The 25,363-nt window shown below is 30.9% G+C and overlaps 2 protein-coding genes across 4 annotated transcripts; both read right to left on the reverse strand.

Moving 5' to 3' along the window:
* Positions 1 to 1,035: 1,035 nt before the first annotated feature.
* Positions 1,036 to 4,712, reverse strand: LOC125052371 (pyrokinin-1 receptor-like). The gene is made up of 4 exons (XM_047653181.1): positions 3,783 to 4,712; positions 3,447 to 3,544; positions 2,158 to 2,265; positions 1,036 to 1,598 (listed from the first exon to the last, which is right to left on the reverse strand). Exons 1-4 carry the CDS (start codon positions 4,516 to 4,518, stop codon positions 1,500 to 1,502), a joined length of 1,041 nt encoding a protein of 346 aa, XP_047509137.1. The 5' UTR covers positions 4,519 to 4,712; the 3' UTR covers positions 1,036 to 1,499.
* A 2,766-nt stretch (positions 4,713 to 7,478) lies between these two features.
* On the reverse strand, positions 7,479 to 24,556 carry LOC125052370 (acyl-CoA Delta-9 desaturase-like). Of its 3 annotated transcripts, none has more exons than XM_047653177.1 (5): positions 24,426 to 24,556; positions 14,950 to 15,158; positions 12,359 to 12,489; positions 9,930 to 10,135; positions 7,479 to 8,238 (listed from the first exon to the last, which is right to left on the reverse strand). In XM_047653177.1, the coding sequence occupies exons 2-5, from the start codon at positions 15,152 to 15,154 to the stop codon at positions 7,761 to 7,763; spliced, it is 1,020 nt and encodes a 339-aa protein (XP_047509133.1). In that variant the 5' UTR covers positions 15,155 to 15,158; positions 24,426 to 24,556; the 3' UTR covers positions 7,479 to 7,760. The 3 variants fall into 3 exon arrangements, with proteins under 3 accessions (XP_047509133.1, XP_047509132.1, XP_047509136.1); XM_047653176.1 differs by lacking the exon at positions 24,426 to 24,556 and adding an exon at positions 22,579 to 22,732; XM_047653180.1 differs by lacking the exon at positions 24,426 to 24,556 and adding an exon at positions 21,457 to 21,614.
* Positions 24,557 to 25,363: the final 807 nt, after the last annotated feature.

Below are 25,363 nucleotides of genomic sequence, written 5' to 3' on the forward strand. Positions count from 1 at the left end.
TCATTCGAGAAAATTTGACCTTTCGATATTGAAAATGTGCGATGCATATTGAACATTGTCGTTATTTATGTCTAGTGCAATGAGTGCAATTCGCGACAATGCTAATTGGTTTAGTTATTTTACCAAAGAATAGACAAAGACTAGCGGCTTACCGTTAACTTATACAAAAAAACTCTCGGTACTGCTTTAAAATAGCAAATCATCAAACAACGCTTATTTTAAAACAAATATCGCAAATTAATTAGAAGTAGCCTGTCTAGCACTAGTCCCAGGCCCTTTTATCAACTAGATAATCGTTAACTTTATAGTAAGGCTTTTTACACAGCTTTCTTTAATACATTTCATAAATTTCTTAGGTAGAGAAAAAAGAGCCTCTGGGATTTTATTAAAGAAAAGTATCCCTTTTTCCAAAAAAGAATTACTTACTTTAGATAGTCTAGTACGGGGAAATTGCAGCCTGCGTTTGTTCTGTATTAACATTTTGCGTATGTTCTATTCCAGTAAACTAATCACTATTTTTGTATACATACATAATATTTTCATAAATATATTGCGAGGGAAAGGTAAGTATATTAATTTCCTTGAATTTATCTCTCAGAGATTCCCTACATTTTAAATTATATATATATTATATACCTACATGTGATGGTGCTAGAGATTCTGTTTTCCAAGAACAATTCAACGAAACATAATTATCGTTTCGTTTTTGGTTTACCTTCTAATCCTACTACTATAACAAATATTTTGCTGTTAGTACTTTGAACGAACGTAACAGCGACTTATTGTAATATGTAAAAGTGCACATTGTAGCGCCCAAAAAAAAATGCATCAGTGTGTAAAGGATGAAAAAGGGTTTTTAGCTTTACAGACAGTAACTATTTCTTTGTACTACATCTTATTTTTTTTAATTTAATTGTGGATTAAAACTAAAAAAATCAGAGAAAATGTTTTTTTTATTATAATTAACTGCAAATAAAATTGTTTATAAAAATTACTTGGAGTTTTTAATGTTAATGAAATAAAAATATTAGTATGAAGACAAAGACAAAATATATTCATAAATTACACAGATTCATTTGCATTCGTTTATCTACAAGTTTTGGCAGGGGGCGTTATTATCTATATAATTATATATTTTATTGTAAAAAATAGCTAAATTACTATCTATTTATTTTTATTAATTACTCTCATTTTCTTTACAATATAAATCATACCTACATTAAAATAGTTGCCTTCGATTAGAAATTTTACAATACCAGCCAGTAATTCTATCCAATTGTTTAATCGCTCTAAGAGACATCGTAACATCCTATCTTTAAATCCATCCATCCATCTATGAATTTATAACATATTTTCGTAATCCAATATTACTTAATCATATCGTACGAGGTATCATAACTTTGAAGAATCGTAAACTGAAGTCGCTTCGGAAATTCGATATTATGAGAGGCCGTCCAATATCTAATAGTATTTTTTTTAAATATTGAAATCGATGTTAATTATATATAATGAGGTTTTGATACAGGTTGTAGTTGCAAATTGTTGCATCCTTGCTGATTGCGATGGTTACGGTTATGCGTTCTCGACCTTAACAAATCCTGGAAAAAAAACCAGTTTATCAAATTATGTTATGATGGTAAAAGTTCAAACAGGCATTTTTACAGAATGATTTTAAGTTCAAACACGTAAATGACCACTCAAATCATCGATTAGTCTTCGACTCAAAAAAGGGCAACAAGTAAAAGTATGCCTTTTTATACATGGGTTTATAACCAAGTTAAGGCATTATAACATTATTAGAAATTAAAAAATACACTGTCACTTATTGTTACTAACATTATTATGCTGATTATACAAAATACTAAAACACACACATACAAAGTACCTGTAGTTATACAAAATATTACGAATGTATTAAAGTAAACGGATTTATTTGCTGTGTTTATTTCAGAAGATAGATAATTAAATATAACCTATCACTTAATTCGTCTCTAAATACAAATATGAGCGTAGGTAATGGAATTGACATACGGGATAGAGATAGAATTAAAAGTGGAGACTTTGGGCTGTTTTCCTTCTTTTAAATTACGCGCTTTGAAAGAGTTACACGTATTACATAGGATACTGCACATTACAGTTGTATGATATCAATCTTACTTTGAAAGCATGTCGAAACTTCCGCGACATTAGGCTGTAGAGTATGGGATTGATGGCTGTCGACAGGTAGCTGTTTACCGTGCTTAAGTAGAGGAAAATGCGCTCCAGCTGTAAATTTATAAATAAAGTGCTGTGTGAAACATTTAAAGCTTCGGAAGGATGATCCTCTGGTGTAAATTATAATATATTCATGTATAACTATATAACTACAATAACATGTAATTGGCTTTTAAATTCTCATGGTCGTATCAAATGGACCTCGTTCCTTCTAAAATCAATAATCGCGCCCGTATGCTTTTGTGCGTTTCAACAAGAAAATTAAGTTACGAGAATCAAATTCTGAACATTACGTCGACAGGAATTTTTAAAATTACACTATACTTTATTGCGATGATATTGTTTAGTATTAAATTGTAATTACTAATACTAAATTGTTGTCTTATACAGTTATTGGACTATGTTAACTCTATTCAATTATTACTATTTGTAGGACTTATAGTTGTTCCTTGACCACCTGAAGTCCTGCAAGATTAAGGCAGATGATAAATATTCAGAGTAGGTAGGGTAGGCATTAGCCTAATTAAATCGATATCGATAATGTGTATTAAATTAAATGTCATTTTGGTTTGAAGAGATAACAAAATTGTATTTTTAAATTAAAAAAACAATAGAATCTTTACCTAAGTTGTACAATAAGTACATAGTAATAAATTGAAAACAAAAGTTATATACAATAAGTTTGGTCCCTGTGGCAGTGTATTGATGATCTTATATATCTTTATTATAATAACATATATTAATTTGTCACGTATAATCATGCGAAGCTCACGTTTACTACACGTTATTCATTGTCACACCGGTTATCTCAACGGAAATTGTATATATGAGTTATCTTTCAGCATTTATTTCATACAATATATCATCTTTTACCAATATTATTATTATATATTTTTTATTTAGACTGGGTATGCTGCCGGGGTATGGTGTAATTTATCAGACTTAGATTCCTCGAGAGCAGTCGCACCCAGAGTCCTTCTACATGCAAATCATAGATTACTCATGATAGATTTATTTAGTTACTATATCCAATGGCAATCCTTTTTATTAAATCCTTAAACAGTCGTTAACTATTCTGTAGTTATATGGTCATAATATTTTGTAGTTATATTGCACCAATAAACATAATATCGCTTAGATATATAATGATATTTAATTAATCTACTGTGTGAGATAATATAAAAAATATATTATATATCTTTTTTTACTTTTTGGGATATTTCGATACATACCTGAAAGTAATCGTTGTACTTTTGTCGTGGTATCAGGATTATGAGACGGAGAACAGTGTAAGGTGACCAACAAATAAAGAACGAAGCCGCCACAGCCGCTGGAACACGTGTAAGTTGACCTTATTTATATTCTCTCGCCCTTATCCTTAGGAGCAGTGACGACATACCTCCTTATATATTCTGTAGTTAAATTCAAACGTTCTTTAAGGAAGCTTCCTCCGTTTAAAACTGATTAGAAATATATTTCCTTTATTTTTTAAAACAACATAGAGGTGTGAAATGCGAAACCTTAGACCGTATTGACAGTAAATAGTAATTAGATATTTGATTACTTACCTAACATTTTGACAGCTTTATTTTTGTTTTGTTTACCAAGCGCGGGATGCGGTGTTTGCGGCCTTTTGGATTTTAAATTCAATGCTATCAACACATAGAGAACAAATATGACAGTCATTGGGACAACGAAAAATACTATGAGTTCGACGGCTATCAAGTATATTTTATCATTATCCTTTACTGTAAGACAACAGTAAATATTTTCTTTTTTCTCTACCAAATATGCGTAAATGCCATTAGGTATCGAAAAAATGCATGCAATTATCCACACTGCAGCGATTATTTTAAACACACGAGAATTTAACGCTAATCTTTGTCTTAAGAATGGCTTGGATATAACGAGGTAACGTTCTACGGTGAAAGCTAAAATTGTTAATACACTGCAGTTACTTAGGACATCCCAAATAAGAAAATGCATTCTGCAACCTTCATCGCCCAATGGATAATAATCTTGAACCCAAAGCATGTATATTTCAATAGGAATAAACAGAGCAGTCATCAAATCTGTAATAGCTAGATTCAGAAGGTAATAATTCGTTGGGATTCTCATTGATCTCTCTCGGCAAATGACAGCACATGTACAACAATTGCCGATCAAACTTAACGTCATCGACGCACTGAGTACGACGCTCAAAATAATCTTGACCAAATTAGACTCTTCAAATGAGGTGTTTTCGTCGTGAAAAGACATTCCGATTCCATAAGATGTATATGTGTCGTTTGTTAAATTGGCCATATTTTTGGCTTGGTATATTTGTTTGAATAAGATATCACTCTGGTCACACGTCTAGTATCTTGATGAGCGCGGAAAAAAACTAAAAGTTCAAAGAGAGTTTGCAATTACGCAAATTGGATATAGAGGCTGTATAAAAATAAGACTAGTATTCTATTATAAATCGTTATAACTGGCAGTAAATAGAAATAAGTATATGAGGAAATGGTTTTTACTAGTCAGCAGTTTAACACAAATTAAGGTATCATTATAATAAAGGTTATATTAACCTACATTATAAAGATGATCGGCATGGATTCACAATCGAAATTTCACATGTAGCCAATTTATTTGAATAACAATCGCCTAATAGTCCATTGAAATGTTAAATTTTGTAGGCCATACCTTGCGTTTTTTAGAGGACGCAATTTTATTATTTTGATGTGTAGGGGGGGGGTCAGTGTAAAGCTAAAAACAAGTTTGTGGGGTCGCCACCCTTGTCCCACGGCCGCCATCTTGGAAAAAGGGGTCGAAAAACCACGTTTATATTAAACTATTTTATTTATAACTTTTTGAATTTTGGATTTATGATAAAAAGTTGCATAGACATAATCGTAGACACAGCGGTTTGCTACAAAATGTGTCTATACAAGTTTTATGTACAATGGATAGTTTAGGAGATATAGCCAAAAACGTATTTTTTGGACCCCTTTATCCAAGATGGCGGCCGGGGGACAAGCACGCCAACCCCACAAACTTGGAGTTAAGCTTGTATTGACCCCCCCCCTACATGTTCCGTAAATAAAATTGCGTCCTCTAAAAAACGCAACCCCAAATGTAACTTTTCAATGGACTACAAGCGAATTGCGACACAGACACATTACATTTTCTTTGAAAATATGATATAATCCTCTATATTAAATTTAATAAGAGCTTTGGGACCTCTCAATATAGACTAGTTTTATTTCATTTTATTATTAAAGTGAACACCATTAGCGTTAAGCAATTGTGTGTAGGCAAACAGGGACTCAAATTGACAGCAACCTTATAGTGAATCGGCATCCCTAATTGAAATTACAACATTCATAAGGGCGTGTCAGATGTTAACGAACAAGTATTTTTAGTGTGATTGACTGACTATTCTAGTACAAAGAAATTTAATTAAATTTGCCTACGGTTACACGTGTTCCCCATAGGTGTTCAAAAGAGAGCACCAAATATGTATCTACGCCTTTGGATTATAGTATCTGCAGCATGGTCGTACTTAAAAAAAGGCGGGGCTGATTTGGCCTAAAGGACACAATTATTCAAAATATTTTTTTTTTAGCTATTATACATAGAGTTAAGATTGGGGCTTCTCTAGTAAGTCTATTACCTGTGACAGTGAAGCTTCGCTCTATAATTAACATGTTTTAACAAAATAAATAACACAATTGGTTTTAAAACTATGGTTGTGAAGAATAATATTTATATATCTGATGACTGTGTGTGTGAATGACGAACTAAGTGAATGTGTGCATGAGAAGGATTGATGAAGGAATAAATTATAATAGAGGTTTAAGTAATGCATCTCTTTGTTATATTTGATGGTACCGAGCCAATTGTTTAAAATCGTTTTACATTTGTGGTAGGTAAGATTATGCAAGCTTTGGGTTTTATTCAAGCTATTGCTGAGCGATTAATGTATTTATTACGTACAAAGATAGTTTTGCAAATTACGTAGCTAATTATATTACGTCGAGGCCTTTTTTGGGGTGAATCGGGACGATTTGGAGAGACCGACGTTGGGTTCTACTGAGGACACAACGGAGAATAAAATGCTGGTGTATAGTTAGTAATTTGTATGACTTGTACATGACTTCTTCAGTGGGAAATCTTGATTTTTTAAATAGCATTATTTTTATAATAGCTCTCTGAGCTCTTTATAGTGCTAGAAAATTTGTTTTCGGACAGGGTAGTTTTAGGACATTATGTATGATTTCTATACATTGATAAAAATATTAAATTTTAAAAGCGTCTATGTAGATTGTAGAGCTCATATATTTATTGATGAATAGAACAAACATTATGTCTCAAATTCAACTTATTTTCGAATATTTGGTTAGATATGGAAATTTTTAAATCTTTTTAATAGTTTGTAGCAGTTTTATTTTCATTACTAAATGCATTTCATTTGTACGTGTTGTTCGCCATGCTTTTAACATCTAAATGTTAATTGGTGTTGTAAAAGTTATATATATTTACTAGCCTATCCTGGTTTTGCACGGACCTGTGGACCCTGACCTTACTATAAGGATTGGTGAACATCGTATGGAAATACCTTCAGCACACGAACCAAGATACTGATACACCATAGGACAATGTTTTATAACATATAGTGTTAGGCTCTTTATATAAATACACCAACTCGATGAATTTGTATAGAAGAAATTTTACAAGTGACTTGGCTTGATTTACTAATTTCGAATATCCTTATTATTCATTTTGATCCATTGGAAAATGGGCCGGGCTTTAGTATGGGATGCTACTTGTGTGGACATGTTAGCCCCGTCTCACCTCCATCGGACAAGCAAAGAAGATGGGGCGGCGCAGAGCAAGCAGAAAATAATAAACGACACAATTATAAGTCTTTCCTCCAACTTCGATTTTGTTCCCTTTGGAATGCACAGGTGCTTATTAAAGATTTAAGTTGGAGCCTGGTAGATAGTACCGGTGACCCCAGAGCTGGTGCTCTCCTGGCTCAACGAATAAGTATCGCAATGCAGCGAGGAAATGCTGCCAGCGTAAAAGGTAAAAAGGCCAAATTTTTTAAATTTGTTTTAATTGTCTAATTTTAGTAGGTTAAGAAAATTGTAAATACAAATTATACGTATATTGTAATAAATAAAATAATATTTCGATTATTTCCATAAACATAAAGAGTCTATGCCCCATAACATTGATTATATTATAGTATTGTTGGATAAAAATAAAATTTACGAATGTACTGTACATTGTTTATTTTACGAATCTAAAAGTCTTTTCACATTACAAAAATATCAATAATCTTACGCAAACAATTAATATATCTAAAATAAATAGCTATATCACAAATCCTCACGGACTATATTAAATATAGATTAGAAAGAGGAACAAAAGATCTAAAAAACTAGTTAGAATAATTCGTTATTTTTGGTTTTATACCTTTAATTATGGAATTTTCTTGTCTCGAAACCTTATACCACCTATATCCTATTTTGGAAAGTAGAAAGGCTTAGACGAATTTTCTAATCCTGACAAACTTTTTCTTGCACGCCATGAATGTCTTCATAGCCCCATTCTTCGTGTGACCCGTCTCCAGTCCTCTTAACTCTTTTTTCAATAACTTCAGTGGATACCGTTTTGAGGTCATAAGCCCATCCGATCATCGCCATAGTATCGATGAAAAGCTTTGTAATATTCAAGGAATAGTTTCCAAGTTCAGCTGTCTTATAATCCCAAGGGAAGACGTGGTGATAATTGTGGAATCCTTCACCCAACACGACCAAAGAGACAGGTTTAGTTTCTACGGGGTTGATATTTTTATCGTAAGGCTTGCTGCCCCATTTATGAGCAGCAGAATTTACCAGCCAGGTCACGTTCAGTACATATACGTAGCGGAAAATGGAGCAGACGAAGTAAGCGTTCCATAGTGTTTCGCCCCACAGTGTAGGAACGTAGGTTGGCATTAAGAAACAGGCTATTGGCATCAGGATCATGTAGTGTCTGCAAAAACGTCACACATTAGTATTCATAAGTACTTTTGGAATTATTATGAAACAAAGGTCTAAGAAGAGAAGACCGTTTTTGTTGTCATGGTAATTGATATATGATTACTTCCTTTACTTTATAGGATAATTTAATCAACTAAGTATACTTAGTGGAGGATGTTTATTATATTATATTTAAACAACGTAGAAATGTAATGACAGTAGCTGTGCGTAATAGATAAAACATTTTTATATAAAATTATAACAAATGCTTTATATAACACTTTCTTACTAATTGTTAAAACGGATGTACTCAAATTCTAAACAATCTTTATTCCTAAACTAGAATGTATCAAAATTATTAAATTTATTTATTAAACAGTTTAGATACAACTGAAATTAAATATCAATACAATAAATACTATTTATATATTCTTCATCATTTCACTTTGCTTCTTCAGTACCTATCTTCGTATATACCTAATATCAATATTGCGTAATGTGTAATGGTCCGACGTTTAATATGTTGCGGTCAGATCCAACGTAATATAGAATATTAATTATTAACAATTGATCATATCTGACAGCGTTCAAATTAAGATACAAATATGATTTGTGTTTACAGTTTCCTAACCTCAAATGGCCATTTAATGTTGTTATAAAACGTAGGTCTACCAGTAGCGGTACTTTTTCGGCTGAATCGCCTCAAGCACAATCAAAGTACTTAAACCTAAGTTCAAAAATCAAATATATGATAGTGATAGAGACAAATTTTCAAAACAATGTTTTATCGTTAATCCTTAATTTCCTTGAAACATTAACCTAATTTTTATATCATAATCATAATTCGTTCTGTTTACGACAGATAAACAACTTTAATTAGACACGTCAAGCTGCGCAATTTCATATGGTAAAATTGTATCTAGTTTGTTGGCCGTGACTTCTTCCTCGAGAAAATTGTTTTTTACACTGCCAAGGAATAATATTTAATTACATATTATAATTTTGAAATTTTACTACATCATAGATATGTCACCGTAAAATTGTAAACACCGTTAGATTGTAATCTATCTCGCGAGATTATAAACTGTCGAAAGATTGTGAACCTCAACGAACTGCTTACAATTTAACGTATTATTATTCGGTAGTTATATGAAATTGTTGGGAAGTAAAATTAATCTGTAATTGACCAAAGAAGTTTGAATGATAACTAAGTTAGTGTAGTACAATCTACCGAATAATAATACGTTAAATTGTAAGCAGTAAGCTGAGGTTCACAATCTTTCGACAGTTTATAATCTCGCGAGATAGATTACAATTTAACGGTTTTTACAATTTTACGTTAACATATACAAGAGATCGTGGAGACAATATGTTTAACGTTGTTTTGCCGGTCAGCTATTACGCTTCTAGTGGATACCTATGCAATTTTTAACTAAAATTATCTTTAAATTTCAATAATACAATGTATACGTATATCTTAAATAAGATTTTTTCTCGTCTCACATTTGAATGAAACAAAATTATTTTAACGAATAAACCCCGATTATTAGTTACATGTAGAAAGTAAACGAGTATACAGACACGCTATACGCAAAACTAAATTACTGTTGTAAAACGATTAAATCCTTAATTTTATTTACGTTTTTTAACCAAACCAAAGTATTTAATTCCATACATAAATTAGTATGAAAACAGATCACTCACTTTTTCTGGAATCGCAGTATCGGATCAGCCTTCAGATCGCTCATGTCAATCGTGTGTCCCTTGGCTTTGATCGCTGGATGCTTCCTAACCAGCAGCCATCCTACGTGTGAGAAGAAGAAGCCTCGGGTAGCGTTATGTGGATCTGCATCTGTCTCTGAATATTTATGGTGCATTCTATGGTCCCGCGCCCAGTCTAGTGCAGAATCCTTATGAAAAAAATCAACAGCTTGAGTAACCTTACAAAGTTCCTACACCATGGAATTAAAAGGAAATTAAATCGTTACTAGCGGCTGTACCTTTACACGGATTTCTTTTTAATATATTTTGGAAATAAATATAGCCTATGTTACTCTAACGATAGATATAAGGTAGCATACGAGTATACTAATGAACAAAATTTTAGAAATCGATCCAGTAATTTTTGTGTTAATTTATTGCAAATATCAAAAATACAAATCTTTCTTCTTTATAATATTAGATAAATAGTTAGGCCAAAAAACCCAAAAACCTTAAAAACCTGAGGTCGTGTTAAATGCCGGCAGTGAATCAATGGATTTTAATAGATTTGCATACTTTTTCGAATAGTAAAGAAAAATATCGTAAGGGAAAAAATAACCCATAGGTAATGGGTTATCCAAAATGTCGACGATATGTGTAACGACTACTAGACTAGTAAGTCTAGAATAAAGATTTGAAACACTATATACCTACATTCAAATTCTAGGTGGAAGTTCATACAAATTCAGGATTTGGTATAGAAAAACATCCCCTTCATAACTTATATATATATCACGCGGTGTGACGTGATTGCTGACGAAAATATATCGCCTATAATAAAGTTTTTATTGATAGAAGGAGGGAAATAAATAATAAAATATCACGTTTCAATCTTTGTTTCACCTCAAATATACGTTATTGTTATTTCATATTGATACTTATCAGTGTTTGCTTTCTCTATTACTAAATATTATACGTTCATTTTTTTTTTAATGGTTCTTAACCAGTGGCGCTACATCCTTGTATGTCTGGGACTCAGATTTTATAATCTGTTTCATGATCATTTGTTTTTTTTAATAGACAAAGTGATCAGCGTTCTCGACTTATTGAGTCTAAAGCAGGTTTCCTCACGATGTTTCCCTTCACCGTAGGAGCGCGTGTTAAATACGCACAGTAAGTCCATTGGTTCACAGTTGGAGATCGAACCTATGACCTCAATTCGCACGCTCAAAAATTGCAATCGCTGCCGATTATCAGGATACTTTAAAATCGCAAAAACAAGAAAGCAATTATGTATTTTTTGTTAGAGGAAACACTTAATTATATGTGGACAATAATCTACAGATAAACCGGTAGCCATTTCTCCTTTGCCTTGTCAGCAAATTAATGGATCTCCCTGATTACAATCAGTAAATGTAACTATCGCATCGATAGGATATTGGAATTCAGGCAGTTTTCTTATACCCAAGCTCAATCGATCCTAACATAAAATGCTTGTTGTTTGGATGTTTTATTAAGACTGAACTCTATGTGACATCGAAACTTTGTCCTAGTTTTATATAGTAGTATATAGAACCTAAGGATTTTTTTTTCGTAAATCTGTCCGTACTTCGTATCTTAACGCTAGATGTGCCCCGCACTTTCACTTTCGTGGATTCGGTTCCAGCGTGTGAAGTTTTCTATATAATTTTTTATCTTGGAAAGTTTCCTCAAAAAATACATTGGAATTTAATAGACAAAATAATGACAGTAGTGCGATCTGCCTATCTATGGCATATTTGCCTGGTAACGAGGACATTACCTAAAAAATAAAGGTCAAATTTGAAGTTCGATGTTAACAACAATCAATAAGATGTCGACAAGCAAAATTTGCTTATGTTAAACCACCTTGATAAATAATTCATTACATTCAAATTAACGTGATATTTATATTATATTGAATTTTAATTTTTCTAACAACGACTTACTTACTTAACTTATTAATAGCACTGTGTTGATAAATATCGCGCGACTCTCATCCCTGATGACGTAGGTTTAACCCCGGCTGTGTACCAACGGATTTAATGTTTATGTGCGTAATTAACATCGCTCGAACGGTGAAGGAAATCATCGAGAGAAAACCGGACTGCCTTGGTCTACCCAACTAGTCGACGGCGTGTGTCAGGCACAGAAGGCTATACACCTACTTGCCGATTAGAAATTAAACAGAACAGATACAGACATCTGAGGCCCAGACCTAAAAGGTTACAGCGCCATTGGTATGTAATATTGAAATGTATACAAAATGGGTAATTCTACATATATTATATGTATTAAATATAATATAGAATTATGATATTGATAAATCTGCAACATCTACTCTTATTCCTGAAGTTCGTCATAAGAACGAGATAAATTTACTCAAGTTAATCAAGTTAAGAGCTTTCACTCACCTGAAAGGCGATTGTGTTGAAAACTGTGAGCAAAATGCGGAGCGGCAAGCGAGCTTTGTAGGATTTGTGTGCCCAAAGCCTGTGAGCGCCTGCGGTGATCCCCAGACCAGAACAAATGTATAGAAACACCGCTGCAATATTGTAGAAAAGACAAAAATAAATAACTAGTCTTACAATGAGATTTCGTTCTTGAATTACATTTCGCAACTTCTTATGTGTTTTTTTTTATGTCAATGGAATGGCATTGAATAAAATGACTTTATAGTAACAAAGCCAGAAGTATCATACTGAATAATACAATAGTGAACTATGACAGGGAACCTCTAAACATTTTCTAAAGATAAAAATCGCTTTCTATACAATTATATACTCGTATATATTTTACGAATTATAATTTATATTTTACGAATAGTGGAGAGTTTTATGCCATTTCTTCTCGCCCGCTCTATGCTCTTGATTTGGGAACTGATTGTTAATGAAAATTTAGAACCCTCCAATGTTTTAACATTAATGATCAAAAGTGATTTTGACAAGTGTGTTTTATCAGTTGTGTACCATCTTGAGAAATATTGGAACCTATTAATAATTTGATATATCAAGGTATGGATCGCTATGTTAACTATATTTTTGAAGTTATAAAGAAATTTAGCAATGCTTTTTCACAAAAATCTATTGTTACTTAGTTAAAAGGTTATGAAACATACCTAGTTATTAAATTGAATGAATAATATAATAAATAATAATAATTATTATTATTGATATTAATTAATAATTGAATAATATACTAAATATTATTAAATTATTTACGTTAAATATTTATTATTAATTATTTAATATTTAAAAAAATAAAGAAAGCCAAAGAAGTATAACTTCTTACGCGCGTACATAAGTACACGCACCCTTTTTTTAAATATACTACTAGTTGAATTCTTATAAATTAGTTCTTTATTTAGACTGATATATGAATATTTTAATTGATTGCTTATGGATAATTCTTTGGCTTTTGTTATGTCGTGTAGAATTACTAAGGTTATCTAGATTTAGACAATCGCGATAGGTAATAGACAATACGTGAAACATATTTATTTTGGTGGAAGACATTAGAAAAGTAATTATAGTTCTTTATGGCACAATTTCCATTTATTTTTCTTTATAATAAAGACAAGAATAAACCAATCAACTAAGACTTCATTCCCTTTTATGGACGATAAAACTTTTAATGAAAACAATCCCGGCGATTGTGTACGAGTGTGTAAAGATGTTGTTATTGTAATTTATTAATATAACAAACCAATTAATTTGGATTATAATCTATAAAATATACTTTTCATAATAATTTAAACAAGCGACAATTATAATATATATAAGCTACACGATAATTTTATACAGTTACTTGGCTGTTTAAAAACAAAAATTCACTTTACTTTAATAAGTAAAATTAATTTTTTAAGTAATAGTAATAATTAATTAATAAGTAAATTTAGATTAATTAATACGAGCTCCTTCAACTAATCATACAAGGCAAAGTGGCAGGTAGAACGAGACCTGGCCGCAGACGCACGTTTTGGTTGAAAAACCTTTGGCAATGGCTTGGTCATAGTTTTAAAACCCAAAATCAAAGCCTTGTTGATCGCCAATCTTCGAAAGGAGATAGCACTATAATAAGAGATTTCACTTTTGTTGAAAAATTTTAATAATAAAATATATTTTTTACAGTTAAACATATTTAAACAATATCGCGTACTTTCTTTTAAGTTTATATTTGTGGGTATAACTCGTAACGAACATAACAGACTGCTCTGAAAGTGTGGCGCAAGTACAATTACCATCGAATAAACGAGTTCTGAAAGAGATTTTTCCGACATTTATATAAATCTACTTGAAGATACAAATAAGCAAAGTAACCTAATCCTACACATTTGCTTATTGATTGTTTTGCCGTGCAAATAATAAAATAAATAAAAATGTTAATAAAATAAATAAATTATGTGTATAATCGGATCATTTTAAAATATTACTAAAAATCAATCGCATTCCTGTTTCTTGTACGAGCGAAACGTACAGCCTGTACATGCATTTATATTGGTCCACTGCCAAGGACAGTTTACAATCAACTTATTTTCAGCAAAAGAAAAAACTATTTAATTTCCTTTCTTCGAGTAATTTTCCGTTCATTTCCCTTCCATAGGTTAACAGCCTTGAAAAATATAATTGCAAAAAGTACGAGTGATAATATTAACATTTAAATTACGTTGTTTGATAAAAATTATTAAATAACCCTTGTTATTAAATACAGTGCAGTTGTCTTGTCGCTAGGCGCGCGACTCACCACTCTGAGGCTGTGTGTTTGAGCCCCGGCCATCCACATTGATTTTCTACCAATATGCGCAATTATTACTAGCTGATACGTCGAAGGAAACATCGTGATGAAACCGGTAAGTCACAGAACAAAAAGTAGATCCCGTGTGTCGGACATAGAAGGCTTATTACCTACTTGCTTATACAGAAGAGAAGAATCTAGTTCCAAGATCAAGGTTACACCACAACGACTTTTTTAAATCGATAAGTTCGAATTCTTACAAAATTCTTACCAAACGTTCGTGTAGCCCACATTGCTTTAAAAAGAAATAGGTAAGCGCCATATACGCCACCTATATGTAACAACGCGAACAAAATCACGTTTCTCCAGACGACCTGCCATTTCCGTTGTTCTGCAGAGGGCGGCACAACCGGAGTTTCTTTACTTGCATCCGACTCGTATAGCACCCAAGATGATGTCTGTTGATGAGGTGGCATGGTCCTGCAATAAAATATCATTATTATGTTGCTGTTGCTTGTCAATCGATCAATTATTATTTATTTAAAATAATTATTTTTAATACTGTGCTCACGTTACCAATCTGCCGTTGACGATGTTAAATATTGACTGATAAGTTCAGCATAGATATATGTATATATTATATATGTTGTATTTATAGCGTCTGAAGGTTACTTTAGCCCGACTATTTGAAATTCGTATGAGTGAAATTTCCAATTTAAACTTGAAATGCTTGCCTTTCTAGCGTTGTATCATATGGTTTGCTAATAATTAATAATATAAGGGCATTTAGTACTAGAAGAATTCTTAATTTGCTTCTTAAATTGTTGTGGAATGGAAGCCTAGTTATCCATATCACAGGTTCTTACCTAGTTTGGAAACCAGTCTCACAAGTTGTTGCAAATGTTATATGCGAGAAATAAATAAATTATTTTTATTAATTACTTTTATTTTGGTTTTTTAAATTCATTCGCATACGTTAAACTATTTCTGACTTGTGACTTTTCTTTGTAATTTGGTGATTTTGAACTAAAGACCTAGATTTTATTGTTCTATTGCATATTTTACAGTAAAGATCTATGGAAACCAGATGATCCACTATACTATAAATTTTACTATACAATATTTTTAGAGTATGATTATTATGTGTATTCGAAGTACGAATGCAGATTAAATGCAATCCTGTAATTTATTTTATTACGATAAAATTGCATACCGTTTAGGATTACTTAGATAAAAGTGATATTTTATATTAATAGTATTATTATTATAAATTATTATGGATAATGGCTTTATCTGTAAGATGATAAATACTTAGTGTACTTTTATATGTATATAATTAGGAATTTGAAAACTTAGTTAAAGTTTATCGTAAGTTCAAAGCATTTAATTATTTATAAATATCCCTCTCAAAAGCAACAGAGAGGTATTCAATTTTCTTTTATCTTTAAATCTTTAAATTATAATATTAAACACATAACGATTCATATTGGTAAATAACATCACCCGCTCATATGTTATTTATAGAAGCAGACAGAAGCAAATAAACGATGTATGTCTGTGGCCAGTGGACCCTTCGTCAGAGCATCAAATTGCTAAATAAGTATTCAGGTGATAAGGCCGATGTCCGATCTCGATAGTAGTTAATAAACGGAGAAGTTACCTAAAATACATAAAAATACATGTGAAATTGTTAGACCACCGTTTTTTATAGTACAGAAGGCAAACGGGTACGAGGCTCGAATTTTGGTTAGTTCTATAAAATATGTCTTTCCTGGTTGGTAAGTTATGAATAAAGATTGATGAAATTTCTTTCCTTTTTTTCCTTAAAGTATACAAAGTGGCTTCATTTGTTACCATTAGCAACACCTGCTACAGGAATAAAAGCTTTCTTTTATTTAAAATATCTGAGAAATACGATTTCGATTATATAGACATACTAGCCGTTTCGCGCCCGCTTTGCTGGACGAATTAAAATAAATTTTATGTTTCATTATTTTATTTTTTTTCATATTTTTATTATTCTTCTTTTTAACTTCCCGCTAAGAAAATTGAAATATTTCGAAAATCGAGTTTTTAACAGATGTTGACGTTTTGCGGTTCTAGGAAGCCTCTTTTGTTTTTATTAGCGGGAAAAATTTTCATAAAAGTAAAACAGAAATAAAAAAATGAAGGAACGTTGGAATTAAATAAATAGCCATAAACCATCTAGGAAAAATTTCGCATCGAATGGTGGTAGTTTCATGTCGATACGATCAGTGGTTTAAGCGTGAAAGAGCCTCAAACGAACACCATTTTCTTTTTATATATATAAAGATATTAAATGTTTAATTAGTGTATATATACACAACGGATAAATTCCTAAAAAAAAGGAGCACTTTTAATGGGAAATATACAATTTAAACATATTTTAAATATAAATTGTATTATCAGTCAGGGACAGGGTAAGGTTCCCGTCGTACAAATAAAAGTTGATCGACCCATATATACTTTATGTTACTGAGGAATAATGTAGGATTTTAATGTTTAAATCATTTATAGTCAGACTTTTGACTTTATTCATAACAAACATACATATATTTCCTCCTTATGATGTCAGTAGAGATATTATTGTGTAATACGCACACGAAAAGTTTACAAACTGATTTTACTCTATTTTTCCTTGACAAATGGACTTTAATAAACTAAAATAATCAATTCAAACATTAATTTCCTGATCCTTCAACCAAATAACTCTTCAGCTTTACAATATGATTTAAATGTATTGATTATTAACACAGGCAACAATAAAAAATACGGATGCAGAATTTTTCTGTCCCGTGTCACCCTTTAAACAACCTCCTATAACTATAACTATAACCTCCTATATATAAATAACCGAACAAAAACAGGAACAATATCGGCCCCACTAAGCATATCAGGTGCACTTAAATGTGTTTTTTATTAACTATAATTTTTTTCAGAAAGTAGATTTTCTTATAGTCCTATCCCAAAAAGGATAACTACGCAATATTAAAGCTAAATTATATTTATGTAACAATAATAAGCTAATAATAAAAAAAGTAAAAATCACAAATACAAATTACCCAATTAATTAATTTGTTATACCAGAAAATAACCGTCACTTTGTAACAGTCAAATTTAATGGGAACGAAGGAACTTTGTTCACTGAATGCCTCCCAAATGTGCAATTAGACACAACTAACGACACTATTACACAATTTACTTGTATTTTCATACTATTAGTACTTCATTAACTCGGTAACAAATTACACAAAACACACTATAATATATTACATACGATTTAAGAAAATATACTCGAAGTTTGGCGCGCATAACCTACATGTGACGTTTTTTTATTGTGACTCTGTTAAATATATAAGTTTCTTTACTTTACTTTACAGGTAAGAGTTAGTTAGTGAGACAAGTTACTAGCAGGCCCTACAACCGTGTTGTTCCCACGAGAATGTAAGTGCGTGCTCCTATTTCACCATGCCTCCTGCTGATAGAGGACAAATTTTAATTTTTAATTTATGTTATTATTATTAATTACTTAAAATGTCACATGGGATATGGTGTAATGGTTGAAGCTCTTTGCAAATATTTTGTAAAACAAAAAAAATGGCGATTAAAAAGAGTGGCGGAGAGTTTATTGCCAGTTCTTCTCTCCCGTTCTACGCCCTTGATTTGAGAACTGGCAGTAAATGTACAATTAGACGCATTAATATGCATTTCTTTACTGACAAGTCATAAGTGTACATTATGTTACTATGTGATTAAATGGTTTTTATTTTTTTTAACCTTTTAGGTCAGGAACTCATTTCTCTGTAAAAGTGTTGTGATCATTTCCTGTTTAGGGCAATTCGACGTAGAAGTCAGCGTTTTGGGTATAAAACATGCAGATTTCCTCACTATGTTTTCCTTCAACATACGAGCGAGTGTTAAATGCGCACAAAGATTGTCCTTTGGTGCACACAATCGAACCTACGATATTCGGGATTAGAGTCACACGCTGAGGCTACTAGGCCAATACTGCTCATAAATAATGTATAAAATATGTTATTTCCGTTATAACACAAAAAAGGCAGGAAATGAGCGTTGTAGTGACATTGAACTCATGTCAGACTGACGTTAGCGGTTAGATATTGACAGTGGACCCGACCGCTGACATATTATTAAACGTTGATTCACTCACAATATTATGGCCAGTATTATGATTGTTGATTTTGAAATATCAATTCTACCACGACTCACAATATATGAATAAGAATAATAGTCAGTAATACTACGGATAGTAGACATACATTTAATTGTCGGAAAAAACGCCACAGTTAAGTCAGACAATGCTACAATAATGTATTACAGATTAAATTGATTATTTTATGTGACCAAATCGTCAAACGTATTCCATTCCATAAACAGATATTTATGTATATTTGAAATGTACGTCAAATCTTAATATATATAAATTACGTGTCACGTTGTTTGTCCGCTATGGACTCCTAAACTACCGAACCGATATCAATCAAATTTGTACACCGTGTGTAGTTTGATCCAACTTAAAAGATAGGATAGCTTACATCTCCATTTATACCCGCAATATTATTTTATTGCAAAATATTCGTTTATTATTTGATACAATTCTAACAGATGGCGCTGTGTTAAAAGTACCAACGTTTCACATAAGTTCTCCTACCGTTTTCCTTGAATATAATAATAATAATAAAAACCTTAGCCACAGCAACGCTTGGCCGAGTCTACTAGTAGAATATATAAATACCATTCACAATTGAAAATCTACATTATTACAGAAGAAAAGTAAAAGATGGCGTTAACTTTTTGTTAAACTTGTAGACTCATTAAACCGAATTATAATAAGAATGAGACGCTCAATAATGTTTTATTGATTAATAATGAATATCATAACATTGTGGGTAAGCGAGTGATAATGTTATTATTATTGCAATATACGCGTGTAAAAATATTATTGATTCTTTGAATATTCTAGTTTATTCGATGAAAGTTATGCTGCACGTTTAAGAAACGTTTTTAAATAACAAAAAGCAAATTTTATCTTTCAAAAAACGTAGCCGTTTGAATTTGACTACATTTCTCAAATAGCTCAGTTTCGAATATAAAAAAGGAGATAAATTTGTTGTAATATTAACCAAGGTTAATACTGACTTTAACATTATTTTTAATTATAAAAGACAATAGTATTTTTGAAAATAGAAACAATCAAATTGTTGTCTAAGTACGCGTAGTAATTAATTTATGGCGTCATGTGTCAAATGATAATGAAAGAGTCGAGATGATTCTCTTTTTAATAATCGGGATAAATGAATTCATTTAAAACATGCACAAGCTCACGTGTATGTTTTACGTTTTTTTAACCAATACGGATACGGATATAAACAAAATATTAAATTTAATGCTAATATCCGAAGTAAAGTTAGCTTAACCAGGCTTTGTTTTATCAAAATCAGATTACGAAAAAAAATATATTTGGTGGTGAAAACAACAACATTGATAAGATAAAAATTGGAGATATATTATTAGTCTACCTATAATATTATGTACAAATAATATTACCAATAATGTGGATTTCCTTACAAAATCACAATTGCTAATCAAAATTATTCGAAGATGACGAAAGCAAAGGCCAGAACGGAACGAAAACAATTTATCAGAAAGGAATTTCAAAACAAATACAACATCCAGTTACTAAGTGCGAAGATGAGATAATATTCACTAAAAAGAAAACAAGTTGCACCGCGACCACAAACATTTACTTTGTGGTCCAGTTCCAAGGAATTGAACTTGGAAAATTTTTTGGATCGTAGCTATTTAAGAACAGACTGCGTCTGATAGAGGACAAGACAAGGTTCCCAAAAATTATTACTGAAGAGAACAATGACTTTATTGACTTGATTATTATTCGTAACTAGTCGACGCAAAAATTGCTGGTAAAAGTTACAATATTACAAGTTCTCATGTCTTCTATGCCCATGGCTAGTTTTAGTCAACGCTCTTTCCCCAATAATGTATAGAATATTTACTGAAGCATAAATTAACAATAACCTGTATATAGCTTCATACAAATATATCACGATATGCAATAAACATATATCTACTAATGCATTACACTAAATTAAATTTACTGCTCGAGTTCTGCTGCTGCTCTCTCAGGAAGAATCAAGTATATTACCTACAATTAATTAATTAAATAGGTACAAATATTAAAAGATACGTTGTGTTTGATGATTGTTCCAAACGGATTAGTAAAGTACTCGAAAATGCTGTCAAAATTGAGTTCCATTAAAGTAAATGACGGGAAATTGAAGTAATACTAAAGTGACTCACTTTAACCACATGATTTATCATTAAAACTATTTACTTGATGGGTAGGATAATGATTATTTACATGCAACTACGTCTTAATACGAATTATGATATTTTCACTGCCTAGATGACCTCTATTACTTAGAGATCACGTAGCATATAATTCATATGTCGCCGAATTGATTTCCAAACTACCTAGTAGAAGAAAAGGGCTGTCTTTATATATGAATATATCTGACTACCTCGTACAGTAACAGTTGAATTATCATAGAATGAAGACTAATATAGACAAAATTCTTTTAGAGTGTTCTATTGTTATATCTATTTAAAAATTATACATGATCATAATAATTATTGTCTTCTGTATTTTAATTTACTTAAAACTAACTATATAAAAATCTGCACTGTACAAAATTACGAACATATTTAAATACCATACCCAAAACACTCCGATGAAATACTGAGATAGATGACTGAAGCGAATTGTTTCACAGGCCATAGGCCATGGGCAAGTGCTATTGTCCGAGTCGTCACATGCGCGCGAGTGGCGTGATCAGATGATGACAATCAACAAAGATCGATAGTGAAAAGGTCAGCCTGTGCGCAAATATTCAATATTGAGGAAATCTACTGCGAGCGAGACATGCTATTTATTGACAAATATGAAAAATTTATAATGAAATATAAAGTTAATTCAATGTGTATAGTTTATGTATCGGCAATGATATTTTATTACCCTTTAATTGACTATAAAATAATGGATAATCGTCACGAATGTACCTTGTGTCAATTTAATGTATGTTCAGTGTATGAAATGTTATAAAAGAAACCGTTTCAAAATACAATTAATATCAATATATTATAAGTGGCAACTGGTCAACGGGGAATTGAACGTGGTGTACTTAAAACTAATAGACAAGATAAGAAATACAGATATAAGAATGATAACAAAAATTATTGATGCACTATCCCAATGAAAAAACTTAAGAGGAAATGAATGATAGATGGACAATCAGGGTTACAATGTGAAAAACAGAAAAAGAAAGAGAAGTCGCTCTCTTGCACGGCGGAGCAAGTAAGCTGCTGAAACTGAAAGAAGTTGGTGGGAAAGATTGACAGAAGGAATAAAAAAAATGCAAGATATATACTTACTATAAGTATATAGGCCTACACTTTTTAAGAGGCCTATGAAAAATATAGTTATTTTTGTAAAAATTTCGATATTTTGCAAATATGTAGGAATGTTTCAAGGAATAAATGAAACTTAATTATTATGATTATATTATAAGTAAAGTTCGTTAGGCTTCAAAACAAATATTATAACCAACGCTCTTTATTTTCTAGTAATGATTTTATTATCGATCAACATATCGTTGGATCATCATATTTAACTAGAATTTTTTTCGTATTTTCATTAAATACTTTAAAAATAATATTAGGAGTGTGGTTAAAAATTATTTTACTACTAACTAAAGATAGGTTCGTGTTAAGCAATGCGGGGAATCTTCCACAGATTAACGATTTAATAACAACGAAAACAGAACGCATTCTTAGCACTTACCGATTTATTCGATTTATACTATCTCCGTTGTCATGAACCAACATAATACACGGTATCACTATAATCCTTGCGAACCAGAGATAATTGAATTAAAAAATATAGACGACCTCTTTCTAATGGTAATGTCACCCGCGAACTGGCTACTCGTGGTATGTAACAATACACAGTTTTACGCGATGACTACATTTCGACTTTGATTACGTCATAATAAAAATGCTCATACTATTGTACAGTATTGTTATTTTTATATACTAGCAGATAGCAGATGCGCGGCCATGTTTACGTAGAAACAGGAACAAATAGGTGTCACAAACAAATATACCAATTAGGAGTACCTAATGCCTTCGATCGTAGAAAGAATTTTCAAATTGGGCTTAGTAGTTCCAGGTATACCTTCACAATAATGTTACATTATTTCCTTTACAGCAACAAAATTAAAGTAATATTTACGTAGAGGCTTGAATTCGCGAAATTCACTTTAAAAAGAACACATTTTATGCAAATGGAAAGTAGATAAATACTGATAAAGAGTACATATAATATCTTTTTATCTCGAGATTTTATGATTTTCATCAATTTCGTTTTTTTAATTTTACTACATTCGAGAAAAAGATAAGTTACGGTAAACCACATCACGGGAAAAATGCAAGCATCTAGTTTATACGTTGATAGTTTTAGTAAGTAATTGTAAATATTGAGTGAGCCATTCGTGACGTCAAAAAAAGTAAATTAAAGCGTTATTATGTTAATTAATTTTACCGAAATTAGGTAGCACAAATATATTATATGAGTGTTTTAAAAAATGTAATCTTAATGGAAAACGTTTAGAAACAGTATTTTAAGTGTTCGATTTTCAAAATTGTTGTAGCCGCCATTAACTACAATTAAGAGAATTGAGTTAAACATTAAATATTTTTTGAATTGATTGACTAAATAAACAAGGCAAATGGAATCTGAACGATAGTAGGAAATTTAAAATAAAATATTAATTAGCTTATTATTTATTAAGCAGCTAATGTCCTTAATAATATTTACATAATTTATTATAATTATTCTGGCATAGTTTAAATGTGTAGAAGAATCCACGTACATGTACTACAAATAAAAACTAAAAAATTCAATCATATAATTGTTATATTAATTAACTGATTAATTTAAATAATTTAAGTGATTTGTATAAATTTTGAAAAATCTATAACATTATCGCGGGAATAGATTTGCAAAATTCAATCATGAAAATTTATAAATGGATTCTAAATGTTGTTTTATAAAAAAATTAAACGTAACGTTTGCCAACATAATATGTTTAAAAAATACATTGAATAATTGCGATATGAAAAATAGAAATTTACAATAAAATCATAACCTATACTTACCTATACTATATAATTTTATAAATATGTATATATGCTTATAATAAAATTATATTTATAATAATATTTTCCTTAATTTCCTTATATATTAAAGACATTACAACTAAATTCCATAATAATAATCTACTTAAGAATTAAAGTTTTATAGCAAAATAAATTATTAAAAATTACAATTTGAGATACCTATATAATTATTTCCATTTCCATATCTATACCAGCAAGGTTTTGTTACGTTGCAATTTTCAAAAAATTCAACCCGAGAGCATTTAATGCCAAAAAATCATTTCATCTATGCCTTCAGTTGCTTATTTATTATTACTAATAAATAAATAAGTACCAGAACATAATCTTACAGCTAACATCCACGTTATAAAATAAAACACTTAGTCGATATACAAAGCCAAAACAAATACGTAAAAACATTTAAAAGATAAATACGAATATATTTTTTAAACAAACATTAAATTGACAAACCTTAAAGTATATTTTTCCACCAAACTGGTATTTCAAAGCTTTCAAACCACACTGAAGTCAGAAAGATCACGCTCAAGACTGCACATAGAAAATTGTTTTCAGATATTTATATATTGTCAATAGGTTAAACACAATCACGTCATGTACTTAGAAGATAATTTTAAACGATTTTACAGTCTTCTGTACTGTACACATTTATGTATAATGACGATTTAAAAAATTGCCCGCGATCGAACGTGTTTAATAAGATAATTATTATATTTTTCAAAAGGTTTAACCGAACATTGGTTAATTTCTAGGAAGCTATAAGTAACATTGTGTGTACCTCTATATTGTAGGGGAAAATAATTATTTAAAAAGGCGATCCGAGTAATTTAATGAATTAAGATGCGCTAAAATACCTGTAGTAAATTTCATCATAATAGGGTTACTAGTGGATACTTATAGAGTAGAGATATATATTTCACATCTATAAACATTTAGAATTCCAAAACATGTACCTATTGAACGAGCATTGTTTTTCATTCATTCCTAAAATTTTGTTCAGGAATTGTCATTCACATTGATCAATTTCTTATTACATGTTTTTATTAATCTTATTTTGTAATGGCTAGCGATTTATCAGATTGTTTGTTGAATTATTGCTTATAATATCACGTTCATGCGTAATATCCATCATCTAAGTTTACAAATTGAAAAACCATTATTACTGTTCTTTTTAGGACATAATGCTTAAGTTTATGTAAACTTAATATTTGATATTATTACTTTTAAAATTGCCGTATTCTTTCTTTGATGGCGAAAGTAAATTGAGATATACAAGCATAGCTTACAACAATAAAATTACATTATTGACATTGTCGTTCGTGCGATATTGTGTGCAAATTGCATAATAGCTGATATCCGTGCTCTTAGACCAACTGATATACGAGTCGTTA

Source organism: Pieris napi, chromosome 9 (genome assembly GCF_905475465.1).
Source record: "Pieris napi chromosome 9, ilPieNapi1.2, whole genome shotgun sequence".
Lineage (NCBI taxonomy): Eukaryota > Metazoa > Arthropoda > Insecta > Lepidoptera > Pieridae > Pieris > Pieris napi.

What these genes read in the sequence shown, in the direction of transcription:
- LOC125052371 (XM_047653181.1), bottom strand. Translation starts at nt 4,518, where the DNA reads ATGGCCAATTTAACAAACGACACATATACATCTTATGGAATCGGAATG. An exon ending in AGTACAACGATTACTTTCAG is followed by an intron (nt 2,266 to 3,446) that starts GTATGTATCGAA and finishes ATAAATTTACAG; the next exon opens with CTGGAGCGCATTTTCCTCTA. An exon ending in AGTTTCGACATGCTTTCAAA is followed by an intron (nt 1,599 to 2,157) that starts GTAAGATTGATA and finishes TTTTTTTTCCAG; the next exon opens with GATTTGTTAAGGTCGAGAAC.
- LOC125052370 (XM_047653176.1), bottom strand. Translation starts at nt 22,622, where the DNA reads ATGTTGGTTCATGACAACGGAGATAGTATAAATCGAATAAATCG. An exon ending in GTGGGCTACACGAACGTTTG is followed by an intron (nt 12,490 to 14,949) that starts GTAAGAATTTTG and finishes ACAATATTGCAG; the next exon opens with CGGTGTTTCTATACATTTGT. An exon ending in ATACTGCGATTCCAGAAAAA is followed by an intron (nt 8,239 to 9,929) that starts GTGAGTGATCTG and finishes ACGTTTTTGCAG; the next exon opens with ACACTACATGATCCTGATGC.